Here is a 27,071-nt window from a genome sequence, read left to right as displayed (position 1 = left end):
ATGTGTATGGCAGATATAAACAAGTTACTTACCTTCAATAACGCCTTGTCTGTTAGAGACGCTCACTAGCCGCAGATTCCTTACCGTCGAATATTCCCCAACCATCAGACTGGGGCCGGACATTTTTGTTGAGCAGTACCCCTGCGAGCCGGTAGCTGGCGTCATTCGGCTCTGCTTGGCATCATACACATCGGAAGTGAAATGCATGGTGCCTATATAGGTGCCACTCCAGTGCGCTGTAATAAGTTATTCTTTCAACTTTTTGTTGAGATTTTTATCGAGACAGATATCAGTGGCAAACCTACATTTGGTGTGCCCCTGGTGTTTGGAGAGTGACCCCGGCAACAAAACCTGTGGCGACTGCCTTGACATGCACCCCAAGACCTTGAGGAAGTGCTCCCTGAAGCTCCTTGATGCGCGAGGCTGTGACGCTGTTCTTTTAGAGTTTAGCAAAAGGAGCCTTGAGGCAGTGACACAACGACTGGCAGTGCATCCTATGCATTGTAGTGCTCTTTACCTAAATGTTAATGTCTCACTGGGTAGAGAGAAAATCTGCTGTGGATAATTTAATTTAGAGATCTATGCCATATTAGAGACATCAACACAGGGGTGATATGGCCCATATGCTGTAGGCCAGGAATAAGATGACTGCATGATTTTGAGCTTGTTGAAGTTTAGGCCCACTTTTGTCTAGGCGATTATAACAACTACTATTGCAGTACTCGATGGGGAAGAGGACCACTGCAGGGTCCTTGTATACTTGGTACAAATGGCACTCAGTAACCTTCATAAGAAGAAAGGCTGAGTGGCACCACCAAGATTTGAATCAGTAACCATGTGATCAAACACAGTTTCCTGCAGTAGATGCATTATTTTCACTATGCATGGCACCCATTTTATACAAGAGAACTTGATCACCGTCCTTTAATTCATACATAGTTTTTTTGAGAAGTAAATGGGTACTAGTCATCTTTGAATCCATAAGGCAAAACAGAGGAAAAACCACCCTGGGTCAGACCTCTGAATCTATGCTATATTGTTGTGGAGGGAACCTGTTGGTACTTTCACAACAAAAAGAAACTTAAAACAATGTACAAAGTAATTTTGCAACTCATTTGAAAAGGCGCCAGTCAGATAAATGGACACATAGTAATACTATGTCAATCCAACAAATTAGAACATCGAATACTTACTGCAAAGTTTCTGAGCTGGGTTCATAAAATCCAGGTTTCTGTAGAAATAAAATGAAAGCCACTTGGTTATTGTAACCACACAGCCACCACAACTGGACGTCCAGGATTGCTGCATCCACAGACTAGCTATAAAGTCAAGCCCCATTACCTCTGTACTTTGCCAATACACAAAAACCCAAACACCACTGCACGAGAGATAACACATTTCAGTCCCTTCATCACCCTATAGCTACCCTCCCCGTCCAATCTCTTCATGATACAACAGCACAATACATTCCAAGACAACACATCAATAGCATACAATACAAACACACAACATACCAGATCACACAGCCATCACGCTTCCCCAACACATACACAGAAACCCTAATCCTTAGTGCCCTAAAAAGTCTCTTATCTACAGGGGACCTACCACCCAATCTGAACTGAAAATAAAATTGTACTACAACCAATAGAACATGTTTCTCGTCACCACAAATCAATCAATTGTAAAATGACAATACCTATCTTTTCCAATAACACACATCTGTACAGCAGAACTCTCCTATTGCTGTCTCCATCTCCCCAGGGACACGTGGCATCCCCTGCATACACACCAGCAAGAGCACTTAGGCTCGCAAAACACCCAACATAGGTATATTTTACAGCCTACCACCAACACCCGGTCTATACAGCTCAATCACTTGGTAAGCAAAAAAAAATGATAATAATAATAACTACTCAGGACAACAAGAGATAGCCTACAAACGTCCTGCAAGCTATCTTAATGGATACAAACCAGGAAGAATAGATGCTAATTCCTCACTAGGGTATTTATTGATTGTTCTACACCAGTCAGTAGAGCCAATAAAACAGAGCTAACTACTCCAGTTATCCAAAGCTATCAGAAAAATACAACACCTCTTAGCTACAGGAACTCAGTCTTAACTACACCTGTGACAGAAGGCCATCAGCTGACATGAGTGAGGTGGAGTGTTGAAAACCTGAAACCCCTTCTGTAAATCACCACTCAAAGTCATCTCACCACAAACTCACAAAGGTTGGGATAAAAGGTAGCAAAACCTACCCCCTAATGGAACACCATCATAATGACAACCCTACCTTGCCAAACTACACACCAATACCAGATGGGATTTTTGAATAATCGCCCCTCAAGGAGAAAACTCAGTTTGATTCATCCAATTGCAGACCAGCCTGCATAAATTCCAAAAGGTTAAGTAATTGATGAATGCTGCACTATACAAATACCCAGTAATATAACATAACACACAGACTACAAGGTACATTCCTTCCACCATACAGAACACAACACACCAAGTACCACAGGCTACCTACAGAAAAGATAGGGTCTAACACCCCCACTTTCCTGAATGGAAACATTTACATCAATGGTAATTGGCAGGAGGACAGAATAGGATTATCATGGATTGAATGTTCTAGTTTATAAAAATGGGCATGTAAAGAAAACTCTTACAACACTTCATCAACTTACCTGTGGTCGAAGAGGCTCAAATCCAATGTACCCATCATTGGGGATCACAGAAGAGATTAGCTGACAACAGAAAAAAATAAAATTGTTAGGCACTGATGAAGGTCGGGACTGAAAAATGTAAGAATATCATGCAGTCCAAGTTCATTGAAAGATCACAGACAGTCCACACAGCTGACATGCCTCTGTCTACAGTATGAAATCTCACATAGAGCCAATATGGAATCCATGTTGAAGAAGTACCAGACTTTCACTGGTGCCCTGTTTGGGATCCCACCACTTTCAAAGTGAGCCTCCAAATTGGATGAGGACTGAAATAAGTCTCAATTTGTAAAGAGTGCTGAGGTCAGATGTAAAGGCAAGCTGCTTTACAGTGTTGTAACAATACTGAAATGGCACATGTCATTGCCATGTCCGTCTTTACGTCAATGAGTTAATGTTTCAAAATGGAGGTCTGTCAGCTATTTCATATGTCATTTTGCCTGTTCATGGATCTCTTATTTAGCTCTAGACAAGTTGGTTGGTGGACGTCAGACAATAACACATGAGAGCACTGGGGATAATGGAGTGGTCATATGGGCTAATTTGAGTGAATAAATAATTGCACATATCTGAAGGTGTTAGAACGAGTGTTACGTTGGATTGTTATCTATGGAAGACAAATTTTGCACCAAATAGTATAATTTGTAACATGTTGTAACTCATCGGAACTATAAAATACGTACAGTCCAACTAATATTTCAATATAGGGAGGACCTTGTGAAATGTTTTGAAGCCTTAGAAGCCAATGAAACCTTTGATTTCAAAAGTCACAGTGAAGCCCGTGGCTTTGTCAGAACACTAAAAGATAGAGAGTTTCAGTCCTTTCTGTTTTTATTTGAAAAGATAATGTCAAATGTCGAGACTTTATACAATCAGTTACAAGGACGAGATATAGATACTGTCTCTGTGAAAAGATATACCACTGACTTTGTCGCAAGCATAAACAAAGTGAGAGATGAGGTTTACAATTTAGACAGCCAACTGCCAGGGGCTTCAACTTTTTCAAACCACAGGAAAAACATCACCACTCTGGTCCGAAGTGCAAAAGAGATATGTGACATTGTAATTGTGCATGCACAAGGGCGTTTTGCTTTCACAAAACATTTGGGGAGTGCCGCATTATTGGAAAGTAAATACTTTGCAAAATATAATGAATCCTTCCCTGAGCATGCTCTGCATGAGGCTGTGGAAGGTTATCCGATGCTCAACCAAGAGGACCTGAAAACTGAGTTGACAGTAATGTACTCAATGCCTGTGTACCAGAAGGCCAAATATGCCAGGTCTTTGCTGTCTTTAATTCATGAACTTAATATGGAAAAGACATTTACAGAGGCAGTAGCTTTACTAAAAATAGTCATTACCACTCCTATGACAACCTCAGAGGCAGAACAATCTTTTTCCGCCTTAAAGAGGATTAAGACATTCCTGAGTTCGAGTCTCGGTAACGACGCCAAAACCTCCTGTGATTCTGGGCAAATCACTTAATCTCCCCGTGCCTAAAAAATGAAAGTGTGTGTCCTCATGTAAAAACATAGCTTGTGCTATGTAAAGCGCTCTGATACCTGATTCGGTTCGGGTCTAGTTCGCGCTATATAAAACTCTAAAAAAATAAATAAAAAAAATTGTCAATTGAGCTACTCTGTATTTCTATTGTGATCTTTCAAATACAAGAAGCACCTACAAAGATTAGCACAATACTACAGCATTTCTTTGATTTTTTTACTTCTGCTGTTATATTGCAGAGGTATTCATATGTTGCTGCAACCCGAGCTAGACAGTATGTGCTGCATTGCTATGGAACTGTCACATTACTGGGAGTCAGACAGGTGACATTGTACCTAGTTCCTGGATGACCAATTTGTTGCTCTTCATTATTGTAGAACGACCCTTTGATTTCTTATTTTCCTGACAACTTTATCGTTTTAGTAGTTCTACCAACTTATCAATCAATCAAATGGAGTTTATAAAGCGCATGGCTGCACTAGCTAGTGCGTCCCCGCGCTGCAAAGTAATAAAAGAATAAATAATTCAGTTAAAAAGTAATTCGTAGACACTCCCGTTGGCTTGCTACAGTACCAATATGTTTCTGAACACTTTTTACCTCCATCCTGAGCGATATGATATACATTTTAAGTACACTAAATGTTTCAATGTTTTATACCTATGAAGAAAATCTGTCTCCACCCTTTCTCCCCTCATTCCTTCACTTTAAGATGAAGAAGGGTCAGAAGCATCATCACATTAGTTTTGTTCCTTTTTGATTTGATTGATGGATCCCAATAGCAGGTCAATATTTGTCTCTTTAATTTCCTAAGTCGTGTATGAGCATCACTAGTTATTGTTTTCTAAATTCTTATTGACCAATCAACAGTGACTTTCTTCCATTTGTCCGCCAATTCCTGGGTTTTGGCCAAGAGTCGGGAGTATGTAAGTGTCCAATTATTGTTTGACATCTCCTTCAAGAGGCTCTACTTCCAATATTGTAATATCAGGCTCCTAAAGAATGGGATAACCCAGCATCTTCTTACTAAGGCTCAGTAATGATTTCCAGAACATCAGTAGTTTTGAACTCAACCAATATGCATGTACTTCATCTCATCATTTCACAATACAACCCACATGTCCGATTCATATTGGGTACACTGTTTTTAACTTCATAGGTGTCATACACGAGTTGTAATTTCTATTGGTTCTGAATTTTGTACACTGCATAGAATTTTAGAAATATCCTGTCATTGTCTTTGCCATTTCTCTTGGATGATCTTCCTGCCTAGCATTTTCTCCCAAGTGGTCATATATGACCATTGTGTTGGTATTTAAACTTCTGCCAGTACTGTATATACTGCATGTGGCAATCCAACCTTAAGGTGATTTGTATGCAGTAAACAGCTTTTGAAAAGGTGCTAGGTCTGTCAACCCCGCCTCCCTAGCTGTGTATATAGCCCAATGAAGTAATTGAAAGTAATGGTGCTTTTCTGCATCATCGACTTGAAAATCTTATGCATTTCAAAAGATTTAAATCCCCCAGTAAAAGAGGTTGTCCTTTAATATTCAATAAACCCATTGCAAAGATCGCAACAACTGGTAACTTTTTCTTTGCCTGTCCATTTAGAGGGGAGTGAATTTAAAGGAAGTAACCCAAGCCGAAGTAAGATTATACTACGCCGAATTCTATGTCTTAAGGTAAAATGAATGAATGAATTAATGAATGAATGGAATCTTATAAAGCGCAAGTTAGCCCAAGGGCGTCAAGGGGCATAAGCAGGTCAGATGGAGAATAGTCGACTAGGGGAGATCTTACGGATACGCTTCAGAGAAAAACCAAGTTTTCAATGCTCTGCGAAACAGTGCCATAGAAGGTTGCCTCAGGAGATGGGGGGAGGGGGAGGGAATTCCATAATCTAGGAGCAACCATGGAAAACGCTCTACCTCCCCATTTGGCCTTATTGAACTTGGGAACCTCAAGAAGATTTTTGCTAGAGGAGCGAAGGGATCGACAAGGAGCATACGGATGTATAAGTGACCTAAGACCCTCAGCACCTGTACCATGAAGAGCCCCGTAGGCAAGAAAAAGAATCTTAAAGGAGATCGTAGATTGAATGGGGGGCCAATGTAGGCTTTTACGGGCTGCTGATGCCGAGGCACGTCTGGGGAGGTTAAGAACCATCTTTGCAGCCGCGTTCTGAACCATCTGAAGGTGATAGATAAGACTCTTATTAATGCCCACGTAGAGGGCATTACAATAGTCAAGTCTCGAAGAGACTAAGGCCACAGTGGCCAGTTTCCGGGCCTCAGGGGACAGGTAGTGAGCGATTTTTCTGAGGACCTTGATGATCCCACAGCAGGTGGAAACAGTTCTACTGACTTGACGGTCAAAGGAGAGCAAGGAGTCCATCAGAACCCCTAGGTTCTTGGCAAACTGACGGGGGGTGGACAATCCCCAAGAGACGCCGGCCACCAGTCATTGGACCAGACGTCCTGACAGCTCCCGAAGATCAACACCTCTGTCTTCTCCCCGTTCAGTTTCAGGAAGTTCTGAATCATCCACTGAGACACCGCCTCCATGCAGTTCCTGAAGTTCGAAGCCGAATCCTTAACAGGCTGCGAGAGGGAGACCATTATTTGGGTACCTCCAGCCCGAACGATCTAACTATCCTGGCAAGTGGGGTCACATAGATGTTAAATAAAGTAGGGCTCAACGAGGAGCCCTGAGGGACCCCACAAAGCACAGGCTTCGGGGTGGAAACAAACTGGCCCAACTTCACTCTCTATTCTCTTTCAGTAAGAAAGGAAGACAGGAGACTCAGGGCTGGGCCTCCGACCCCAATCTCCCTAAGGCGAGATATCAAAATAGAGGGAGATAGGGTGTCAAAGGCCGCTGTCAGGTCTAAAAGGACCAAGAGGGTGGTGTAGCCTTTATCGACTTGAGAGTGAATGTTATTATCCACTGCCGTTAGGGCCGTCTCAGTACTATGGGAACTCCTGAAACCATGTTGGGAGATATCAAGCAGGGCCCAGTCCTGAAGAAAGGAGCTGAGGTGTCGATTAGGATGGGATTCCAGCATCGTAAGCGGTGCCGGGAGGAGTGAAATGGGGCGGAAGTTTTTCAAGACCCCAGGGTCTAGAGTACACTTCTTAAGTAAAGGTTTAACAACCGCCAGTTTCCAGGAGGATGGAAGTACTCCCTCAGCAATAGCACGATTCATGACATTCATGAGGGGAAGAGTAACAGCATCCCGGCAAGATTTGAGAACCGTAAGAGGACAAGGATCCAAAGGGGACCCTGATTTGATGTTGTCCAAGAGCTGAATTGTCAGCTCAGGAGTAAGTAGGGGGAAGGACAAAAAACTGGGCAGGGGTCCAACAGATGTAATCGGAGCTCCAGGTAAAGCCTGAGTGTCATGGGGAGTCATACTCTGATTAGATAATTCAAGGGAGCTATAGATATCCACGATCTTAGGGTGGAAGAAGACCAGGATGTTGTCACACAGATCTTGAGATTCCACTATAGGGTTGGCTCCCTGAGGGGAGGACAGGGAATCTATGATTTTAAAAATGAATATATTGTTGGACCTGTTTGTATTCTATTGATATTGATTCAGCATAGAGTTCATAATGGTGCAATTTGGAACAGTGCAAAGTGTCCAATTCGAAGCTGATCCTTAGCGCCACATGTTTCAGGTAGATCTTCAGAAGGGCAGGAGTCCATGATTTCAGGAGTTCAGTTGTGCATTTTGTTAGTTTGAAAACTGTTGTCAGATTCTGGTTAAAAGTATATTTAGTTGATTCGGGCTCAAATGTTTCAGTTTTTAATAAAAGTCTTAAAGTGGCTTGATCAGCATGTAGAATATTATAAGCCCATCTTAATATATTGGTGGTGGCTCTGGCAAAGGAGCTAACTAAAGAAAATTCCAAATGTAATGCTTGCGCTGGAACAGCTTGTTGGACCTTAGCCAATTTGCGGATAATTTTCCGTTCTTTAGTTTGAATTTGGTGCCACTGGGTAATTGGAATATATTCCAGAGCGTAGGATAAGGTCGGGGTGATCTTGGAACTGTAGACCTGTAATAAGGAAGAAAAATGCCTTTGCTCAGAAGAATAGTATAGTCGTAGAAGTGCCCCCGCGTGAGTGTCTGCTTTGAGATTCAGATGCAGCAAATGAGGAGAGTTTGTTAATGACTGAGTAAATGTTCTTCCCAGGTAGATGTATTCTTTTACCACTTCTATTGTGTCTCCTCCCAGTGTCCAATTGTATTTTGTATACGGATTTTTTCCTCTCAGTGGGACTACTTTAGTTTTTGTTATGTCTGGAACTAAGTTATTTTCTTTTGTGTATCTAGTTAGCACATCTAAGTTCCTTTGTAGTCCGAATGGGGTGAGGTTGAAAATTACCACATCGTCTGCATACATCATATGTGTATGTTACATGATGCGATCTTAGGAGGGAAATTGACAACCTTTAGAAAACTGTCCAGGAGGTCACTGAGGTATAGTGAGAAGAGGAGGTGAGCCAATAGGCAACCTTGCCTAAGGCCATTTTAGTTGGCTATCTGGCGAGTTAGACCTTTTTCTTTTCCCATTTGCACCTGGCACCAAGTTTCTGAATGTAGTGAAATGATTAAATGAAGAAGAGTTTCCGGAATTCCCTGGTATCGAAGTTTGTTCCAGAATGCTGGTCTGTCCACTCTATCGAACGCTGTTGAAAAGTCGACAAATACGGCATAATGACCTGAGATTTTGAGACCACGTATTTGTCGATAATTGTCTGTAAGACTGCTAAGTTGTCAGTTACCGAGTGTTTCTGTCTGAACCCAGCCTGATTAAAAGGGACCACTCCGGAAGAGAAGGCCCAGTCTAAGGTGGTCCAAGACACTTACTACAAAGATCTTCCCTATTGCGTCCAGCAGTGCGATCTGTCGGTAGTTGCCTGGCTGCAACCGTGATCCTTTCTTGTGGATTGGGATCACTATGCTCCCCCCTCCATAAAAGGAGTCAAATTGACTAACACTGGCTTGCTACGTTATTATATAGAAGTCAAAGGTATGGGAGTGACCAACATGGGATCTTGTATGTTATTATTACAGAAGTAAAATGATAGGTGCCCTGGACTTTTCCCTGGTATAATTCACTACAGTAATCTATGCATGTCTGTGTTTTCGCGTTTCTAAGTTTGTGACATCGCCCCTCGCAGTCATCACTTTAGGCGTTCTTGTCCTCCCCACTTCCATTCATGGTGTATTTGCTAGCAAAATATCTGTTGTGCTAGATTTTTCATAAAAACATTGCTTAAGTCTTAGCAATGCTCTTTTAAATCTTTCTGAAATTATATTAATCTGGCATCTACACCATTTCTTTTAGTAATTTTAATGAACCAGTTTTTCTATATGTATGCCCAATTTTCTCCAGGTTAGGTTCTGGTTGTACTTTAATAAGTTATCTATTATAACTGAATGCCTTAAAGGTACACCAATTTGAATCTAAAGGAGTCTCACTTGTTTCATTCGATTGGAATTATACTTCAATCTGGTCATTGAAATGTGATTCATTTAATCTAACCTTAAAGCTGCTGCTCTCAAATTCAAAGGTTTGTTCTTGTTTGAGAAGGGTCTCTCTGATATCAGTCGGTTGATCTTGCAAGTAGATGAGTACACCAGAACATATCTATCCTGGAAAAGGTTTAGGACTGTGTGAAAAAAGGTGACTTCTCTTTCAATGGGGTGAATTGTTCTCTCAATATCTACAAGTCCCAAGTCGGCCATGGCATTAGTTATGGTGCGAGACATCCCACAATTCGGGTATCTGTCTTGGGCATGTCTACCTATTGCCAGATTAGGTACTATATTAAAGTCACCAGAAATATAATTTCTCTGGTCATTTTGTTTTGTACAACTTCCATCACATCAGACAGTTATTAATTCTAATTAGAAACAGGAGCAGTGGCCGCCAACATTACATCCTGTAATATTGTACTCGTTCTTGTACACGAGATGAAAATAAACACCTTTTCCACGACTTCTAGCCTACGCTTCCTACTTTAACACATCCCTACTTTCCAATTCACCCAGATTCATTATATATCTTTTTTCTACTTCCCCTATTTCAAATGTGATATTCCTGAGAAGCAAGCAACACTCAATTCGATTTTTTGCATGGCTGACGTGAAAACCTGGAGGCAAACAATTTATGTGACATAAGTTGATTGTCTTTGGCTAAGAAATGGGACTCTTGTGGACAAAAAAAAAATACCAGATTTTCTGCCATTTGTCTGGGGAATGCATTCTGCTAACATGCCAGGTACATAGACGTACCATATTGTCCCATATAATATAGCAGTGTTTGTTGCTGTCCTCTGTTCTTCCTAATCCGATTCACTGAATACTGTCTGTCACTCTGGACCTCATCTACGTTATCATCACTCTGCTCTGGGATTCCCAAACACCCTTCTTTCTCCCACCCAAAACTAAACTAGTGTTTCCCAATACAAAACCAACATACCATTCATCGTGTGGGGAATTGAAACAGCCAAGGTTGTTAGTAAATTTGCACCAGTGAACAGTCTCTTTTATCCTGACCTGCTCCTTATTATGAAAGCATTGTACTAGTTAGTCACAATTATGCTGAAATGCCTCTCAATCTTTAAACGTGTTCTATTGATGTAGTCATACAATCACTTTGGTACCTGCTTCTTATGTGCCGTATTTAGACCCTCCCAATCAAATGTTTTCCATTCTTCTTCTGCTGCTCTGTCTTCATTCTCAAGTCGTTTCCCAGAGGTTTGGAATCAAGTCTGATATTACATGTTTTGAATTGAAATTGAATTCCAGTGTAAAAGCGAATGTCTATCTGTACTTAACCTGTATTTTTTAGAGGACCGTCCTTTTATTTTAGGATTTCTGGGACAAATCTTGGCAGAAATGGATTAAACTATCCTCATGTTCTATGGCATCCGATCATCTCTCTTCCTGCAGTATTTTGTTTCTAGCAACAAGGAGGATAATTTCCTTAGGATGTCTTTTAGTCAGTTCCCTGTCCTCGTGCACAGGCGGTGCGATCGGTGCCACCGCACCGGGTGCTGACTTGGGGTGGGGGCGCCATGTTTTATTTATGTTTTAAATGCACCCAATTTTGGAAAAGGGGGGTGGTGATGGACAGAGTTTCTGAATGATGCAGAATACTCTTACCAAGTCAATAGATCATGGCTTTAATCCATCACCGTTTTTTAGCTCACTGCACCATCCCAGCTCAGAACCTGGCTATATGCAAATTAGTCTGTTCCTGTCCCAGTGCATGATGGGAACAGGGCAAACCAAACTACCAAGCCAATTCTTATACTGGGAGGGAAACAAGCTTCCGGGGACCGGTTTCTGGCATCACAGCCTTCTTCGGCCCGGCTTGCTTGAATCCTGATGGTGCAATGAGCAAGGGACTCACGTCTGAGTATACCCTCCCACACATAGTGTGGATAAAACCGATTTTGGAAAAGGGGGGTGGTGATGGACAGAGTTTCTGAATGATGCAGAATACTCTTACCAAGTCAATAGATCATGGTTTTAATCCATCACCGTTTTTTAGCTCACTGCACCATCCCAGCTCAGAACCTGGCTATATGCAAATTAGTCTGTTCCTGTCCCAGTGCATGATGGGAACAGGGCAAACCAAACTACAAAGCCAATTCTTATACTGGGAAGGAACAAGCTTCCGGGGACCGGTTTCTGGCATCACAGCCTTCTTCGGCCCGGCTTGCTTGAATCCTGATGGTGAAATGAGCAAGGGACTCACGTCTGAGTATACCCTCCCACACATAGTGTGGATAAAACCGATTTTGGAAAAGGGGGGTGGTGATGGACAGAGTTTCTGAATGATGCAGAATACTCTTACCAAGTCAATAGATCATGGTTTTAATCCATCACCGTTTTTTAGCTCACTGCACCATCCCAGCTCAGAACCTGGCTATATGCAAATTAGTCTGTTCCTGTCCCAGTGCATGATGGGAACAGGGCAAACCAAACTACCAAGCCAATTCTTATACTGGGAAGGAAACAAGCTTCCGGGGACTGGTTTCTGGCATCACAGCCTTCTTCGGCCCGGCTTGCTTGAATCCTGATGGTGCAATGAGCAAGGGACTCACGTCTGAGTATACCCTCCCACACATAGTGTGGATAAAACCGATTTTGGAAAAGGGGGCTGGTGATGGACAGAGTTTCTGAATGATGCAGAATACTCTTACCAAGTCAATAGATCATGGTTTTAATCCATCACCGTTTTTTAGCTCACTGCACCATCCCAGCTCAGAACCTGGCTATATGCAAATTAGTCTGTTCCTGTCCCAGTGCATGATGGGAACAGGGCAAACCAAACTACCAAGCCAATCCTTCACCAGAAAGGAGACAAGCTTCCGGTGATGGATTAAAACCATGATCTATTGACTTGGTAAGAGTATTCTGCATCATTCAGAAACTCTGTCCATCACCACCCCCTTTTTCCAAAATCGGTTTTATCCACACTATGTGTGGGAGGGTATACTCAGACGTGAGTCCCTTGCTCATTGCACCATCAGGATTTAAGCAAGCCGGGCTGAAGAAGGCTGTGATGCCAGAAACCGGTCCCCGGAAGCTTGTTTCCTTCCCAGTATAAGAATTGGCTTGGTAGTTTGGTTTGCCCTGTTCCCATCATGCACTGGGACAGGAACAGACTAATTTGCATATAGCCAGGTTCTGAGCTGGGATGGTGCAGTGAGCTAAAAAACGGTGATGGATTAAAACCATGATCTATTGACTTGGTAAGAGTATTCTGCATCATTCAGAAACTCTGTCCATCACCACCCCCTTTTTCCAAAATCGGTTAAATGCACCCAATGCCATGCTCCTTGTCCCAGCAATTTTCAAGCATCAATAAAAATGTCAGGGTATCTCCGGTGATTAATGTTCTTCCTGGAGACAGACCGGAGCTTTGTCTGGTAGAGGAAGTTTTGGCTCATCCTAGCACAGAGGGTTAATATGCCTGCTGCAAAGAATGTGTCCCATTCAGATTACAAAGTGCATATACTATAAATAGGTTAATGGGTTATCGCTTTTGTCAGGGAGATCCTTTTGTTACTTGCAGTTTAAAAGTTAAAATCCAAATATAGAGCAGTGAGCTATTAATTGTTGTCAAAGAGCTGCATGCAAACTGCAAGGAATATATTAGGGCTACATGTTTATTTGCCCACTCTTTCCTTATCCTAATATTGCAAAAAGGGTTCATTTGGGTAGAAATCAATTCTTATTATTAAAGAAAACCCCTTACAATGTTATTACATTTTAAATTCTGTATTTATGCTTTTCAGGACCAAGGACCCTTAAACTATACTGCCTACCAATATGGATGACATGCGACTCCTACACCATGATGGCCTCTGTCTATGTAACATTGTCTATGCATCTTGAACTGGTATGAGTGGCGCTATAAAACTAAATGAATCTAATAGACAGTGGTTATGGATACTTGGGGGGCATTATCAAATGGTGGGAGGGAGGGAATCCATGGCGAGGTGGTCATGTGGGGGGGGGGGGGGTGTCAACAAACACTGTTGCACAGGGCGCCACCAGTACTAAAGCCAGCCCTGCTTGTGCACCAACCTTATGCATGGGAAGTCCTTTTTTTTTACTTGAAGACTATGGTAAAATAAAGCAGCCAAACAGGCTTCTATGTTGTTTTCTTCTGTGGTTTCTTTAACATTTCGTATACTTATGTTGGTAGCCAACATTACGAAATAATAACAACATTGATATTATACAAAACTATATTTAAAAAAATTATATAACACCGAAAAAACAATATTCTTACCTGAAACAGTCTGTCCTACGAGAGTCTCTTTTTTCAATATTTGTGTTGGGTGGTGTTTTTTTTACACAAAATCAAAATTGCGCATGACTCAATGAATTATTAGAACATTGGAATGTTGGGAGCGCCATTGAAAACAATGGCGTGCTCCGGGCTTATAATGGCTGGTATAAGCCTGGAGCTCCAACATTCCAATGCTTCTTTGTTCACAGCTCTGGCTGTGAACAAAGCTTCAGGGACCCTGAGGGGATTCCAATCCCCTCACGCTCCCATAAGGCTTTGTTCTTTTTTGTTAGAACATTCTGCCCTCTAGTGGCAGAATGTTCTAATAGCCTTATAGCCCTTCGTAGCTGGGCTATACCGGCTATTAAAGTCCCTCTCCCTTGTTAAAGGCCCTCGCCGCTCGGGGCCTTTAACGCTGGAGAGGGCCTTTAATAGCCGGTATAGCCCTCTATGGCGGGCTATAAGGCTATAGTATATGTTAATTTGTGTATTTGATAATGTCCTCACATATAACCACTAATAACAGAGATCTCAAGTAGTCCCCTGTCCATTGTCAGCAGCTGATTATGTCATCTTTTTATACTGAGAATTCTAGTACCGGATTGTATAACAGGAATAGCAAAACTAAAAATACCAGAACGCAATCAAAACACCAGGACTGTGAGACGCGCACCTTACAAAAGAGATAAGTAGTGAGCTGTAGTAAAAGCATCTGTGGTGGTGTGCTGTTTTAAAAATAACAAAATATGCAAATGCATCAATTTATACGTATTTAAATATATGTGTATACTAGAGGAGCTTTCATAGAATTTTTCTTTATAGCTAGGTCCCCATTATAGTAGGCTGGAAATACTGTGCCATAGTGCCACCGTGAGGAAAAGTCTATTCCTGCTCCTTGCGGGTTTTCCCTGGGAGAAAAGTGGCTACACCAGTTTGTCTGCTGGGATTGACAGATACCATGCAGGATCTGAGTTGTGGGACATGATTTCCACACATGGTCCTCATTACACACCAGTATTGTCTGTACACATTTCTTCAAATGTGCAGAGAGCAAATTGCAGGGGAAATCAGGGGCGTGCGTTTTAATGCACAACGTGGGCTGATGAAACCACGCACAATTGGTATTTACATTTAATCCCGAGCAACAAGTAATGAGGGCCCGAGGTAAATCCCTCCCCATCCCATAGACAAGTAAACTCTTCAGCGCCTATCGACGTGCAGCCAACAGAACCCGAGCGCCGTGCAAATCACCAGCACAAGATGGCTGTCTCAGAGGTCTAGAATGACTGCGCGGATGATAGTTACAATCATGCCTTTGTTCTCACCTTGGGCGTGCCCAGGACAACCTTGGAATCCAGCAGCTCCACTTCCTTCTTTCGAGGCCGGAAATACGCCCCCTGTGGGATCTGAATGGGCTCCAGGGCAAGGCGTCTCTGCAGGGGACACAAAGCGTGCTCGTATCAGCAGGTTCATGCTCATGTTTGATAAGGCAGCAAAAAACACACCATAAACATCTAATAATCTGGGGATCCTAGCAGGAAATGTTCCCCCGCTCCCTGCAGACAGTAGTGAGGAGCCACTGAGACTCTCACGTTTTACACATAATATGCCAGCCTTGGGCAGAATGGGGGCCCCCTGAAGGGTAAAGGCCCCGCTGCGCCCCAGGGACTGCAGGGGTTTGAGTACGCCCAGGCTAACAATGGCTCTTAAAATCATTCCTATGACCCGAATCCCAATTTCTAGAGTTGTCAACGAGGCAGCATGGTGTCTACACTGGGCTGCTTTCCTGCCATCAAATCACTGATTGAAATCAACTGAACCTTATTAGATTCCTGCGGCTGAAGAGGTTGGGTAGAACAAAATCAACCTCTGCAATGTGGTCAGCTACTATCCCACCCTCGTCGCCAAATTGATGAAGATAGACTCCAGACACTACACAGGTGAGTTGATGTAGTTTATTGCAGAGCACAGCTAAAGTAGACACATCGCCTGCTGACCAAACTAGAACTTCAGCATAGAATAAGGAATACACACAGGTATTCTGGAATGGTGAGAGAGAGGAGACATAGAGAAAGGCATGATGATAAGAGTTTAGATAAGAGTTTCTCATTCCAGTCGGTGTCATCACACCCAACTTCAGCCATCACAAGTTAGTCACTGGAATAAGGAAAACTATGAGGACCAGGGCAAGTGGCAAATGTCAGCTGCGGGTAGGGCAGCGGGGAAGGAGGGGATCCGAGCTTCCACAGGCTGTAGCTTAGATGTGGGAATCATTGCCTCCTTTTATCTGTGCTGTTGGTGGGCGATTGGAACAACAACCAGGCTGTGCTTTTGACTACGGACAGCCCTAGCTGGAGGACCCAAGGTTTTTCATGGTGCGGATCAGCACCGGGTAAAACAGGGTCCAGTTTTCCCACCTCCAGTATTTGCTAAACACACAATGACTTCTGGTTAAGCAAGGTTACTGCAAAAACAACAATGATGGACAGAATGTGGATCAATGTCACACATTCACCCCAGTCAAAAGATCTGGGCCCAAATCCATCGTTTTTCCACTCCACACCACCCTGGGTTAGACAATGGCGATATGCAAATCAGCGCTGACCCTGTGCCCCATGGGAACAGTCCAGTCCGAACTACAAAAGCCATGTCCTTCCCAGAACGGAAACAAGCATCCGAGGACCGGCCCGGTTTCGAGGTAACACCTCTCATCAGCCCGGCTAGCTTGCTTCCAGTGGTGTGGAGTACCTGGGACTCACGTCTGAGCATCCCCAGTACATTTAGAGCGGTTACTGCAAAAACAACAATGATGGACAGAATGTGGATCAATGTCACACATTCACCCAAGTCAAAAGATCTGGGCCCAAATCCATCGTTTTTCCACTCCACACCACCCTGGGTTAGACAATGGGGATATGCAAATCAGCGCTGACCCTGTGCCCCATGGGAACAGTCCAGTCCGAACTACAAAAGCCATGTCCTTCCCAGAACGGAAACAAGCATCCGAGGACCGGCCCGGTTTCGAGGTAACACCTCTCATCAGCCCGGCTAGCTTGCTTCCAGTGGTGTGGAGTACCTGGGACTCACGTCTGAGCATCCCCAGTACACTTAGAGCGGTTACTGCAAAAACGGACAGAATGTGGATCAATGTCACACATTCACCCCAGTCAAAAGATCTGGGCCCAAATCCATCGTTTTTCCACTCCACACCACCCTGGGTTAGACAATGGCGATATGCAAATCAGCGCTGACCCTGTGCCCCATGGGAACAGTCCAGTCCGAACTACAAAAGCCATGTCCTTCCCAGAACGGAAACAAGCATCCGAGGACCGGCCCGGTTTCGAGGTAACACCTCTCATCAGCCCGGCTAGCTTGCTTCCAGTGGTGTGGAGTACCTGGGACTCATGTCTGAGCATCCCCAGTACACTTAGAGCGGTTACTGCAAAAACAACAATGATGGACAGAATGTGGATCAATATCACACATTCACCCCAGTCAAAAGATCTGGGCCCAAATCCATCGTTTTTCCACTCCACACCACCCTGGGTTAGACAATGGCGATATGCAAATCAGCGCTGACCCTGTGCCCCATGGGAACAGTCCAGTCCGAACTACAAAAGCCATGTCCTTCCCAGAACGGAAACAAGCATCCGAGGACCGGACCGGTTTCGAGGTAACACCTCTCATCAGCCCGGCTAGCTTGCTTCCAGTGGTGTGGAGTACCTGGGACTCACGTCTGAGCATCCCCAGTACACTTAGAGCGGTTACTGCAAAAACAACAATGATGGACAGAATATGGATCAATGTCACACATTCACCCCAGTCAAAAGATCTGGGCCCAAATCCATCGTTTTTCCACTCCACACCACCCTGGGTTAGACAATGGCGATATGCAAATCAGCGCTGACCCTGTGCCCCATGGGAACAGTCCAGTCCGAACTACAAAAGCCATGTCCTTCCCAGAACGGAAACAAGCATCCGAGGACCGGCCCGGTTTCGAGGTAACACCTCTCATCAGCCCGGCTAGCTTGCTTCCAGTGGTGTGGAGTACCTGGGGCTCACGTCTGAGCATCCCCAGTACACTTAGAGCGGTTACTGCAAAAACAACAATGATGGATAGAATGTGGATCAATGTCACACATTCACCCCAGTCAAAAGATCTGGGCCCAAATCCATCGTTTTTCCACTCCACACCACCCTGGGTTAGACAATGGCGATATGCAAATCAGCGCTGACCCTGTGCCCCATGGGAACAGTCCAGTCCGAACTACAAAAGCCATGTCCTTCCCAGAACGGAAACAAGCATCCGAGGACCGGACCGGTTTCGAGGTAACACCTCTCATCAGCCCGGCTAGCTTGCTTCCAGTGGTGTGGAGTACCTGGGACTCACGTCTGAGCATCCCCAGTACACTTAGAGCGGTTACTGCAAAAACAACAATGATGGACAGAATGTGGATCAATGTCACACATTCACCCCAGTCAAAAGATCTGGGCCCAAATCCATCGTTTTTCCACTCCACACCACCCTTGGTTAGACAATGGCGATATGCAAATCAGCGCTGACCCTGTGCCCCATGGGAACAGTCCAGTCCGAACTACAAAAGCCATGTCCTTCCCAGAACGGAAACCAGCATCCGAGGACCGGCCCGGTTTCGAGGTAACACCTCTCATCAGCCCGGCTAGCTTGCTTCCAGTGGTGTGGAGTACCTGGGACTCACGTCTGAGCATCCCCAGTACACTTAGAGCGGTTACTGCAAAAACAACAATGATGGACAGAATGTGGATCAATGTCACACATTCACCCCAGTCAAAAGATCTGGGCCCAAATCCATCGTTTTTCCACTCCACACCACCCTGGGTTAGACAATGGCGATATGCAAATCAGCGCTGACCCTGTGCCCCATGGGAACAGTCCAGTCCGAACTACAAAAGCCATGTCCTTCCCAGAACGGAAACAAGCATCCGAGGACCGGCCCGGTTTCGAGGTAACACCTCTCATCAGCCCGGCTAGCTTGCTTCCAGTGGTGTGGAGTACCTGGGACTCACGTCTGAGCATCCCCAGTGCACTTAGAGCGGTTACTGCAAAAACAACAATGATGGACAGAATGTGGATCAATGTCACACATTCACCCCAGTCAAAAGATCTGGGCCCAAATCCATCGTTTTTCAACTCCACACCACCCTGGGTTAGACAATGGCGATATGCAAATCAGCGCTGACCCTGTGCCCCATGGGAACAGTCCAGTCCGAACTACAAAAGCCATGTCCTTCCCAGAACGGAAACAAGCATCCGAGGACCGGCCCGGTTTCGAGGTAACACCTCTCATCAGCCCGGCTAGCTTGCTTCCAGTGGTGTGGAGTACCTGGGACTCACGTCTGAGCATCCCCAGTACACTTAGAGCGGTTACTGCAAAAACGGACAGAATGTGGATCAATGTCACACATTCACCCCAGTCAAAAGATCTGGGCCCAAATCCATCGTTTTTCCACTCCACACCACCCTGGGTTAGACAATGGCGATATGCAAATCAGCGCTGACCCTGTGCCCCATGGGAACAGTCCAGTCCGAACTACAAAAGCCATGTCCTTCCCAGAACGGAAACAAGCATCCGAGGACCGGCCCGGTTTCGAGGTAACACCTCTCATCAGCCCGGCTAGCTTGCTTCCAGTGGTGTGGAGTACCTGGGACTCACGTCTGAGCATCCCCAGTACACTTAGAGCGGTTACTGCAAAAACAACAATGATGGACAGAATGTGGATCAATGTCACACATTCACCCCAGTCAAAAGATCTGGGCCCAAATCCATCGTTTTTCCACTCCACACCACCCTGGGTTAGACAATGGCGATATGCAAATCAGCGCTGACCCTGTGCCCCATGGGAACAGTCCAGTCCGAACTACAAAAGCCATGTCCTTCCCAGAACGGAAACAAGCATCCGAGGACCGGCCCGGTTTCGAGGTAACACCTCTCATCAGCCCGGCTAGCTTGCTTCCAGTGGTGTGGAGTACCTGGGGCTCACGTCTGAGCATCCCCAGTACACTTAGAGCGGTTACTGCAAAAACAACAATGATGGATAGAATGTGGATCAATGTCACACATTCACCCCAGTCAAAAGATCTGGGCCCAAATCCATCGTTTTTCCACTCCACACCACCCTGGGTTAGACAATGAAGATGTGCAAATCAGCGCTGACCCTGTGCCCCATGGGAACAGTCCAGTCGAACTACAAAAGCCATGTCCTTCCCAGAACGGAAACAAGCATCCGAGAAGTGTACTGGGGATGCTCAGACGTGAGTCCCAGGCACTCCACACCACTGGAAGCAAGCTAGCCGGGCTGATGAGAGGTGTTACCTCGAAACCGGGCCGGTCCTCGGATGCTTGTTTCCGTTCTGGGAAGGACATGGCTTTTGTAGTTCGGACTGGACTGTTCCCATGGGGCACATGGTCAGCGCTGATTTGCATATCGCCATTGTCTAACCCAGGGTGGTGTGGAGTGGAAAAACAATGGATTTGGGCCCAGATCTTTTGACTGGGGTGAATGTGTGACATTGATCCACATTCTGTCCATCATTGTTGTTTTTGCAGTAACCGCTCTAAGTGTACTGGGGATGCTCAGACGTGAGTCCCAGGCACTCCACACCACTGGAAGCAAGCTAGCCGGGCTGATGAGAGGTGTTACCTCGAAACCGGGCCGGTCCTCGGATGCTTGTTTCCGTTCTGGGAAGGACATGGCTTTTGTAGTTCGGACTGGACTGTTCCCATGGGGCACAGGGTCAGCGCTGATTTGCATATCGCCATTGTCTAACCCAGGGTGGTGTGGAGTGGAAAAACGATGGATTTGGGCCCAGATCTTTTGACTGGGGTGAATGTGTGACATTGATCCACATTCTGTCCATCATTGTTGTTTTTGCAGTAACCGCTCTAAGTGTACTGGGGATGCTCAGACGTGAGTCCCAGGCACTCCACACCACTGGAAGCAAGCTAGCCGGGCTGATGAGAGGTGTTACCTCGAAACCGGGCCGGTCCTCGGATGCTTGTTTCCGTTCTGGGAAGGACATGGCTTTTGTAGTTCGGACTGGACTGTTCCCATGGGGCACAGGGTCAGCGCTGATTTGCATATCGCCATTGTCTAACCCAGGGTGGAGTGGAGTGGAAAAACGATGGATTTGGGCCCAGATCTTTTGACTGGGGTGAATGTGTGACATTGATCCACATTCTGTCCATCATTGTTGTTTTTGCAGTAACCGCTCTAAGTGTACTGGGGATGCTCAGACGTGAGTCCCAGGCACTCCACACCACTGGAAGCAAACTAGCCGGGCTGATGAGAGGTGTTACCTCAAAACCGGGCCGGTCCTCGGATGCTTGTTTCCGTTCTGGGAAGGACATGGCTTTTGTAGTTCGGACTGGACTGTTCCCATGAGGCACAGGGTCAGCGCTGATTTGCATATCGCCATTGTCTAACCCAGGGTGGTGTGGAGTGGAAAAACGATGGATTTGGGCCCAGATCTTTTGACTGGGGTGAATGTGTGACATTGATCCACATTCTGTCCATCATTGTTGTTTTTGCAGTAACCGCTCTAAGTGTACTGGGGATGCTCAGACGTGAGTCCCAGGCACTCCACACCACTGGAAGCAAGCTAGCCGGGCTGATGAGAGGTGTTACCTCGAAACCGGGCCGGTCCTCGGATGCTTGTTTCTGTTCTGGGAAGGACATGGTTTTTGTAGTTCGGACTGGACTGTTCCCATGGGGCACAGGGTCAGCGCTGATTTGCATATCGCCATTGTCTAACCCAGGGTGGTGTGGAGTGGAAAAACGATGGATTTGGGCCCAGATCTTTTGACTGGGGTGAATGTGTGACATTGATCCACATTCTGTCCATCATTGTTGTTTTTGCAGTAACCGCTCTAAGTGTACTGGGGATGCTCAGACGTGAGTCCCAGGCACTCCACACCACTGGAAGCAAGCTAGCCGGGCTGATGAGAGGTGTTACCTCGAAACCGGGCCGGTCCTCGGATGCTTGTTTCCGTTCTGGGAAGGACATGGCTTTTGTAGTTCGGACTGGACTGTTCCCATGGGGCACAGGGTCAGCGCTGATTTGCATATCGCCATTGTCTAACCCAGGGTGGTGTGGAGTGGAAAAACGATGGATTTGGGCCCAGATCTTTTGACTGGGGTGAATGTGTGACATTGATCCACATTCTGTCCATCATTGTTGTTTTTGCAGTAACCGCTCTAAGTGTACTGGGGATGCTCAGACGTGAGTCCCAGGCACTCCACACCACTGAAAGCAAGCTAGCCGGGCTGATGAGAGGTGTTACCTCGAAACCGGGCCGGTCCTCGGATGCTTGTTTCCGTTCTGGGAAGGACATGGCTTTTGTAGTTCGGACTGGACTGTTCCCATGGGGCACAGGGTCAGCGCTGATTTGCATATCGCCATTGTCTAACCCAGGGTGGTGTGGAGTGGAAAAACGATGGATTTGGGCCCAGATCTTTTGACTGGGGTGAATGTGTGACATTGATCCACATTCTGTCCATCATTGTTGTTTTTGCAGTAACCGCTCTAAGTGTACTGGGGATGCTCAGACGTGAGTCCCAGGCACTCCACACTACTGGAAGCAAGCTAGCCGGGCTGATGAGAGGTGTTACCTCGAAACCGGGCCGGTCCTCGGATGCTTGTTTCCGTTCTGGGAAGGACATGGCTTTTGTAGTTCGGACTGGACTGTTCCCATGGGGCACAGGGTCAGCGCTGATTTGCATATCGCCATTGTCTAACCCAGGGTGGTGTGGAGTGGAAAAACGATGGATTTGGGCCCAGATCTTTTGACTGGGGTGAATGTGTGACATTGATCCACATTCTGTCCATCATTGTTGTTTTTTCTGGTTAAGCAAAGCAGTATTCCTTCTTTTGGGATACTACTCAGCCAGACTCATAATGAGGGCCTTAGTATCTAAGTTTGCTGCTTTTCTTTTTGCAAATGCCATTTCTATCATGGCTCGCTAACACCTACATGAATCTAAGACCAATAGTAGTCAATAATAGAGAAGCAATACAAACTCTTTGGGTAAGTTTAAACAGAAATTGTCTTCTAGGAAGGCATTTTTGTTAGACTTCAGTTTTAGTCCCTAAAACAAATGCAGACCTTTTTTTTGCATGATTTACAAAGGTCTCTGATTCATTTCAACAAAAAGGGATGATCAATTTAGTAGGTAAAACTGTAGGAAGGTCCACACAGTCCCCAACACTGTTCTTTTATTCAAAGGGTAATAGAACTTAATTGGACATACTCAGTAAGAGTAGAACAAAACTATAACCAATTTGGCAGGTGGTCAGCGTTCACAAAATCAGAAATGGTGACATTTGTTTAAGGTATTATTGCATTTTTTTAATCCATATTTCAAATAACAAACTTGACACACAGTTGGTTGAATTATGCTGAAAAGTTTTCGGAAAACAGTCATTAAAATGATACCTCTCTAACCAATATTATTCAATATGGAGGTTCAATTTTATCATTCTCATTGATTTTCATATCAATTCAATTCATAACAAGGAGAGAATCACTAGTATTGTATGGCCTAATATTTCAAAGATATTTGCAAAGCCACAGCTATACAACTGCAAAAGGGATATTTTTAATGTACAAAAGTCCTTTTACGAGTCAGAAAATTTGTTCTGATACGTAAAAGGACTTTGAGATCTCTCTCGAATTGCAAAGAAGAGGGCACATGAAATGAACATCCTCCTCCTATTTCCAGATTAGAAAATAATGTATCAATGTTTTACGACTGCAATTGCAATTGCAAACCATTGATAAATTACTGACCCCATGAGCTGGCGCTGGGCTCTGGTCAGGTAGGTGTACGCTTTGGGTGAGTGGGGCCTATGTGCCAACAGTATCCCAAATCAGCAACAAAGAACATCACAAGGGTATGAGTGCTAAAGGACAGACCACGAGTGGTCCAGCCCCCTTTATTTATCTGCTCTGCTACGCCCAGCCAAACAGTTGCATGCTGACGTCACTACCTGTGACGTTGAGCCCGAGTGGCTCACTACATCCCATCCAACCTTAGGTGCATTGTGACATTCTCAGCACACACAAAGTCTCTGAGTTTTTGACTGGGCACTGGATTCGGCCGGAGTCCATAGCTATGCCCAGCTTGACACTGGGAGCTGGTGCCTTCTGTGGGAGGTTGGGTTGGCTCTGAGATGGTCACTGGTGAGCTCACAGATCTCTCTACTGGCGCGGCAGCGGTGTCGGCTTCTTTGGGCATCTCTGCTGGGCTCTTGTTCCGGGCTGGCCTGAACCACAATATGTTCCTGGTAATGGTGTCCTGGCCTCTGCAGGCCTTCATCATCGTTTCTCGCACAGTGGTCACTATGCATGGACCCCTTTTTATAGGGAGCATGAGGTTTCAACCCGGGGTGGCGGTCTCTGATCAGCACCTGTTCTCCAACTCGCAGTTGTCACTGCACTGTCCATCTAGCCCGGCTAGCTCTCTCATTGGTTTACCTTCACCTTGTCCAAACATCTGCCTCACTGAAGGAAGCAGGTTGACAGCCCGGCCATGGTTGGGATGCTGTCACAGACTGGCCATTGAAACATCAGAAGCATGGGTGTGTACTTTGTCGTAGAATGTGGTGTGTTGCGATAAGCTTGCAGAAACTTGTGAAGTTCCCACTCTTAGTCCCGATTCTGGTCCACCACTCCTCTGAGTGCTTTATTCAGTGTCCTCATAAAACGTCAGACTGTGCCGTTGGCTTGGGGCCATTGCGGCGTTATCTTCCAGTGTTTTATCACTAGTGTTAAGAGGTACTGGCCAAAGTCCACTCTCTGAAATGGTAGGCGATTGTCAGTTTTGATAACCAATGGTATGCTAAATGCTGCAAAAGTATTTTCCAATACAGGCTTGCCATGGGTGAACGCTGTGGTGGGTACCAGTTCTACTACTGGATATTTTGATTGGTCATCAACCATTACCAGAGTCAGTTTCCCATCCAAGTAGCTGCTAAAATCCATGCAAATTCCTTCCCATGTATGTTCAGGTGTATCTTTAGTTATGACTGGCACTGGAGTTGAGGGACACCCTAGGAGCTGAAATGTGGGGCAGGACTTTACCACTTCGGCTTCATTTCGGTCCATACCAGGAAACCATACTTTACTCCAGATTCTAGCTTTTGTTTTCTCCACTCCCTGGTGTCCTTCATGGTAAAGGGCAAAAATGTAGTCCTCAAGTTCTCCCGGCACAACTATGCGCCCACCTGTCATAAGGACTACACCCGCCAGGAAGCTCAGCTAGTTTCATACTTTCCACATTTCCATGAGCCTGTATTTTTCGTCTGGGTGCCAGTGGTTGGAATTTTTCAGGAATAGACACCAAGCGTTGTTGGTGATAGCTTCTTCTATTCTCTGCAGCCCATCATCTTTGGTGGTGGCTTGCCTGATTTCCTCAACTGTCAGTGACCTAGGGCATGCAGCCTTGGTCACCAGACATGCAAATTCTTTCACGCCCACTCCCTCATCATCTCTGGCCCCTGAGTCTGGGGGCGAGTTTCTTAATAGGAACTCAGCTGGGTTACCAGCTTCTTGCCGGTCCACCACAGTGAACTGGTAGGACAATAGTTATACAACCCATTGTTTGATCCAAGGGGGTGGGTGAGGAGCAGTCTTATCAAAAAGGCTAACGAGGGGCCTGTGGTCCGTGATCACCTTGAATTCGGGTACGTAGATATATAAATGAAAATGATGACACACCCACTTTATTGCTAGGGCGTCGAGTTCAATCTGGGCACAACGCGGCTCAGTAGCTATCAGCATGCAGCTTGCGAATGCGAGGGATATCCATATTCCTGGTTCATGTTCTTGCATTAGTAGTGCCCCTAGCCCTACCAGGATAGCGTCTACCACCAGCTCTGTAGCTTTCTCAAGTTTGAAGTATGCCGTGGTGGCATCAGTCAGGAGGGCATTCTTGATGCTGTCAAAGACTTTCTGTTCTATGGGGCCTCATGCCCACTTGGCAAAGGTCTTGCTGAGTGCCTTGGGGGTTCCGACAGGCTAGCCAGATTTGGGAGGAAGCATGCACAGTAGGTTGCCATGCCAAGGAAACTGCAAATTTTGGTTGGATTTTTTGGGGCTGGCGCTTCCTTGATGGGTACGGACTTCTGTGGGTCTACTTGCAGACCTTCCTAAGAAAACATGAAGCCAAAGAACTCTACCTTGGGTTCGGAGAACAAACACTTGTCTTTGTGTAAGGTCAGACCCCTCTTTAGTCATTGCAGGGTGGCTTTCAGTTGTTTCTGGTGTTCCGCCAACGTGGATGAGCAGATGAAAATATCTTCGCTGATATTCAGCACCCCTTCCATACCTGATAGTCTCTCTTATTGCATTTTGGAAGACCTCTGCAGCTTAGGAGATTCCAAAATTGAGCCGTTTGTATCGGAGCAGTCATAAATGGGCTGTGAATGTGGTGATGTACCTGCTGTCAATGTGGTCCACCAGCTGGTGGTACCCAGCATTCAGGTCCAGCTTGGTGAACAATTTTGCACCATTAAGGTCCGCAATGATAGCACCCATTGTTGGCGTTATGCGTCTCTCTCTGCGTATTCCCCTGTTGGGTAGTCTCATGGCAATGCACAGCCTGATGACTCCTGGCTGCTTATGTTTCTCCATAATGACAAGAGGAGACACCCACGGTGTCAGACCAGACACCTTTTTGATTACATCCATCTTCTACAGCTCTGCTTCCACCTGGTGTTGTAGGTGGAATGGCACCCGTTGGTGTCTTCAAGGATTTGGTTGAATTGTTTTGTCTATGTGCAGCTTGGCCAGGTGCCCCTTGATGCACCCTAGTCCGGTGAACAGCTCCAGGAATTGTCCCAGGATGTCGTCTACTTGCAGGGCATGAATTTCTTTCGCGAACAACACTAAACCAAAGTCCTGAGACATGTATCACCCAATTTAGGTGCCTTCTCCTTCCTCCGTAACATGGAAGTAGGCTTTTACCTTCTGTTCTCCGTGTCG

General features: G+C 45.4%; 1 protein-coding gene across 2 annotated transcripts in view; it reads right to left on the bottom strand.

Annotated features, from left to right (window-relative positions):
• Positions 1-27,071, bottom strand: part of NOXA1 (NADPH oxidase activator 1) — a 172,455-nt gene that overhangs the window by 51,986 nt on the left and 93,398 nt on the right. For both annotated transcript variants that reach the window (XM_078642092.1, XM_078642093.1), the window contains 3 exons: positions 15,375-15,482; positions 2,686-2,745; positions 1,194-1,231 (listed from right to left, as the gene is read on the bottom strand). In XM_078642092.1, the coding sequence (XP_078498218.1) occupies positions 1,194-1,231; positions 2,686-2,745; positions 15,375-15,482 (206 nt within the window). The remainder of the gene's footprint in view (positions 1-1,193; positions 1,232-2,685; positions 2,746-15,374; positions 15,483-27,071) is intronic.

Source organism: Lissotriton helveticus, chromosome 5_1 (genome assembly GCF_964261635.1).
Source record: "Lissotriton helveticus chromosome 5_1, aLisHel1.1, whole genome shotgun sequence".
In the NCBI taxonomy this organism is placed as follows: domain Eukaryota; kingdom Metazoa; phylum Chordata; class Amphibia; order Caudata; family Salamandridae; genus Lissotriton; species Lissotriton helveticus.
This window is presented reverse-complemented; position numbering and strand designations above follow the sequence as displayed.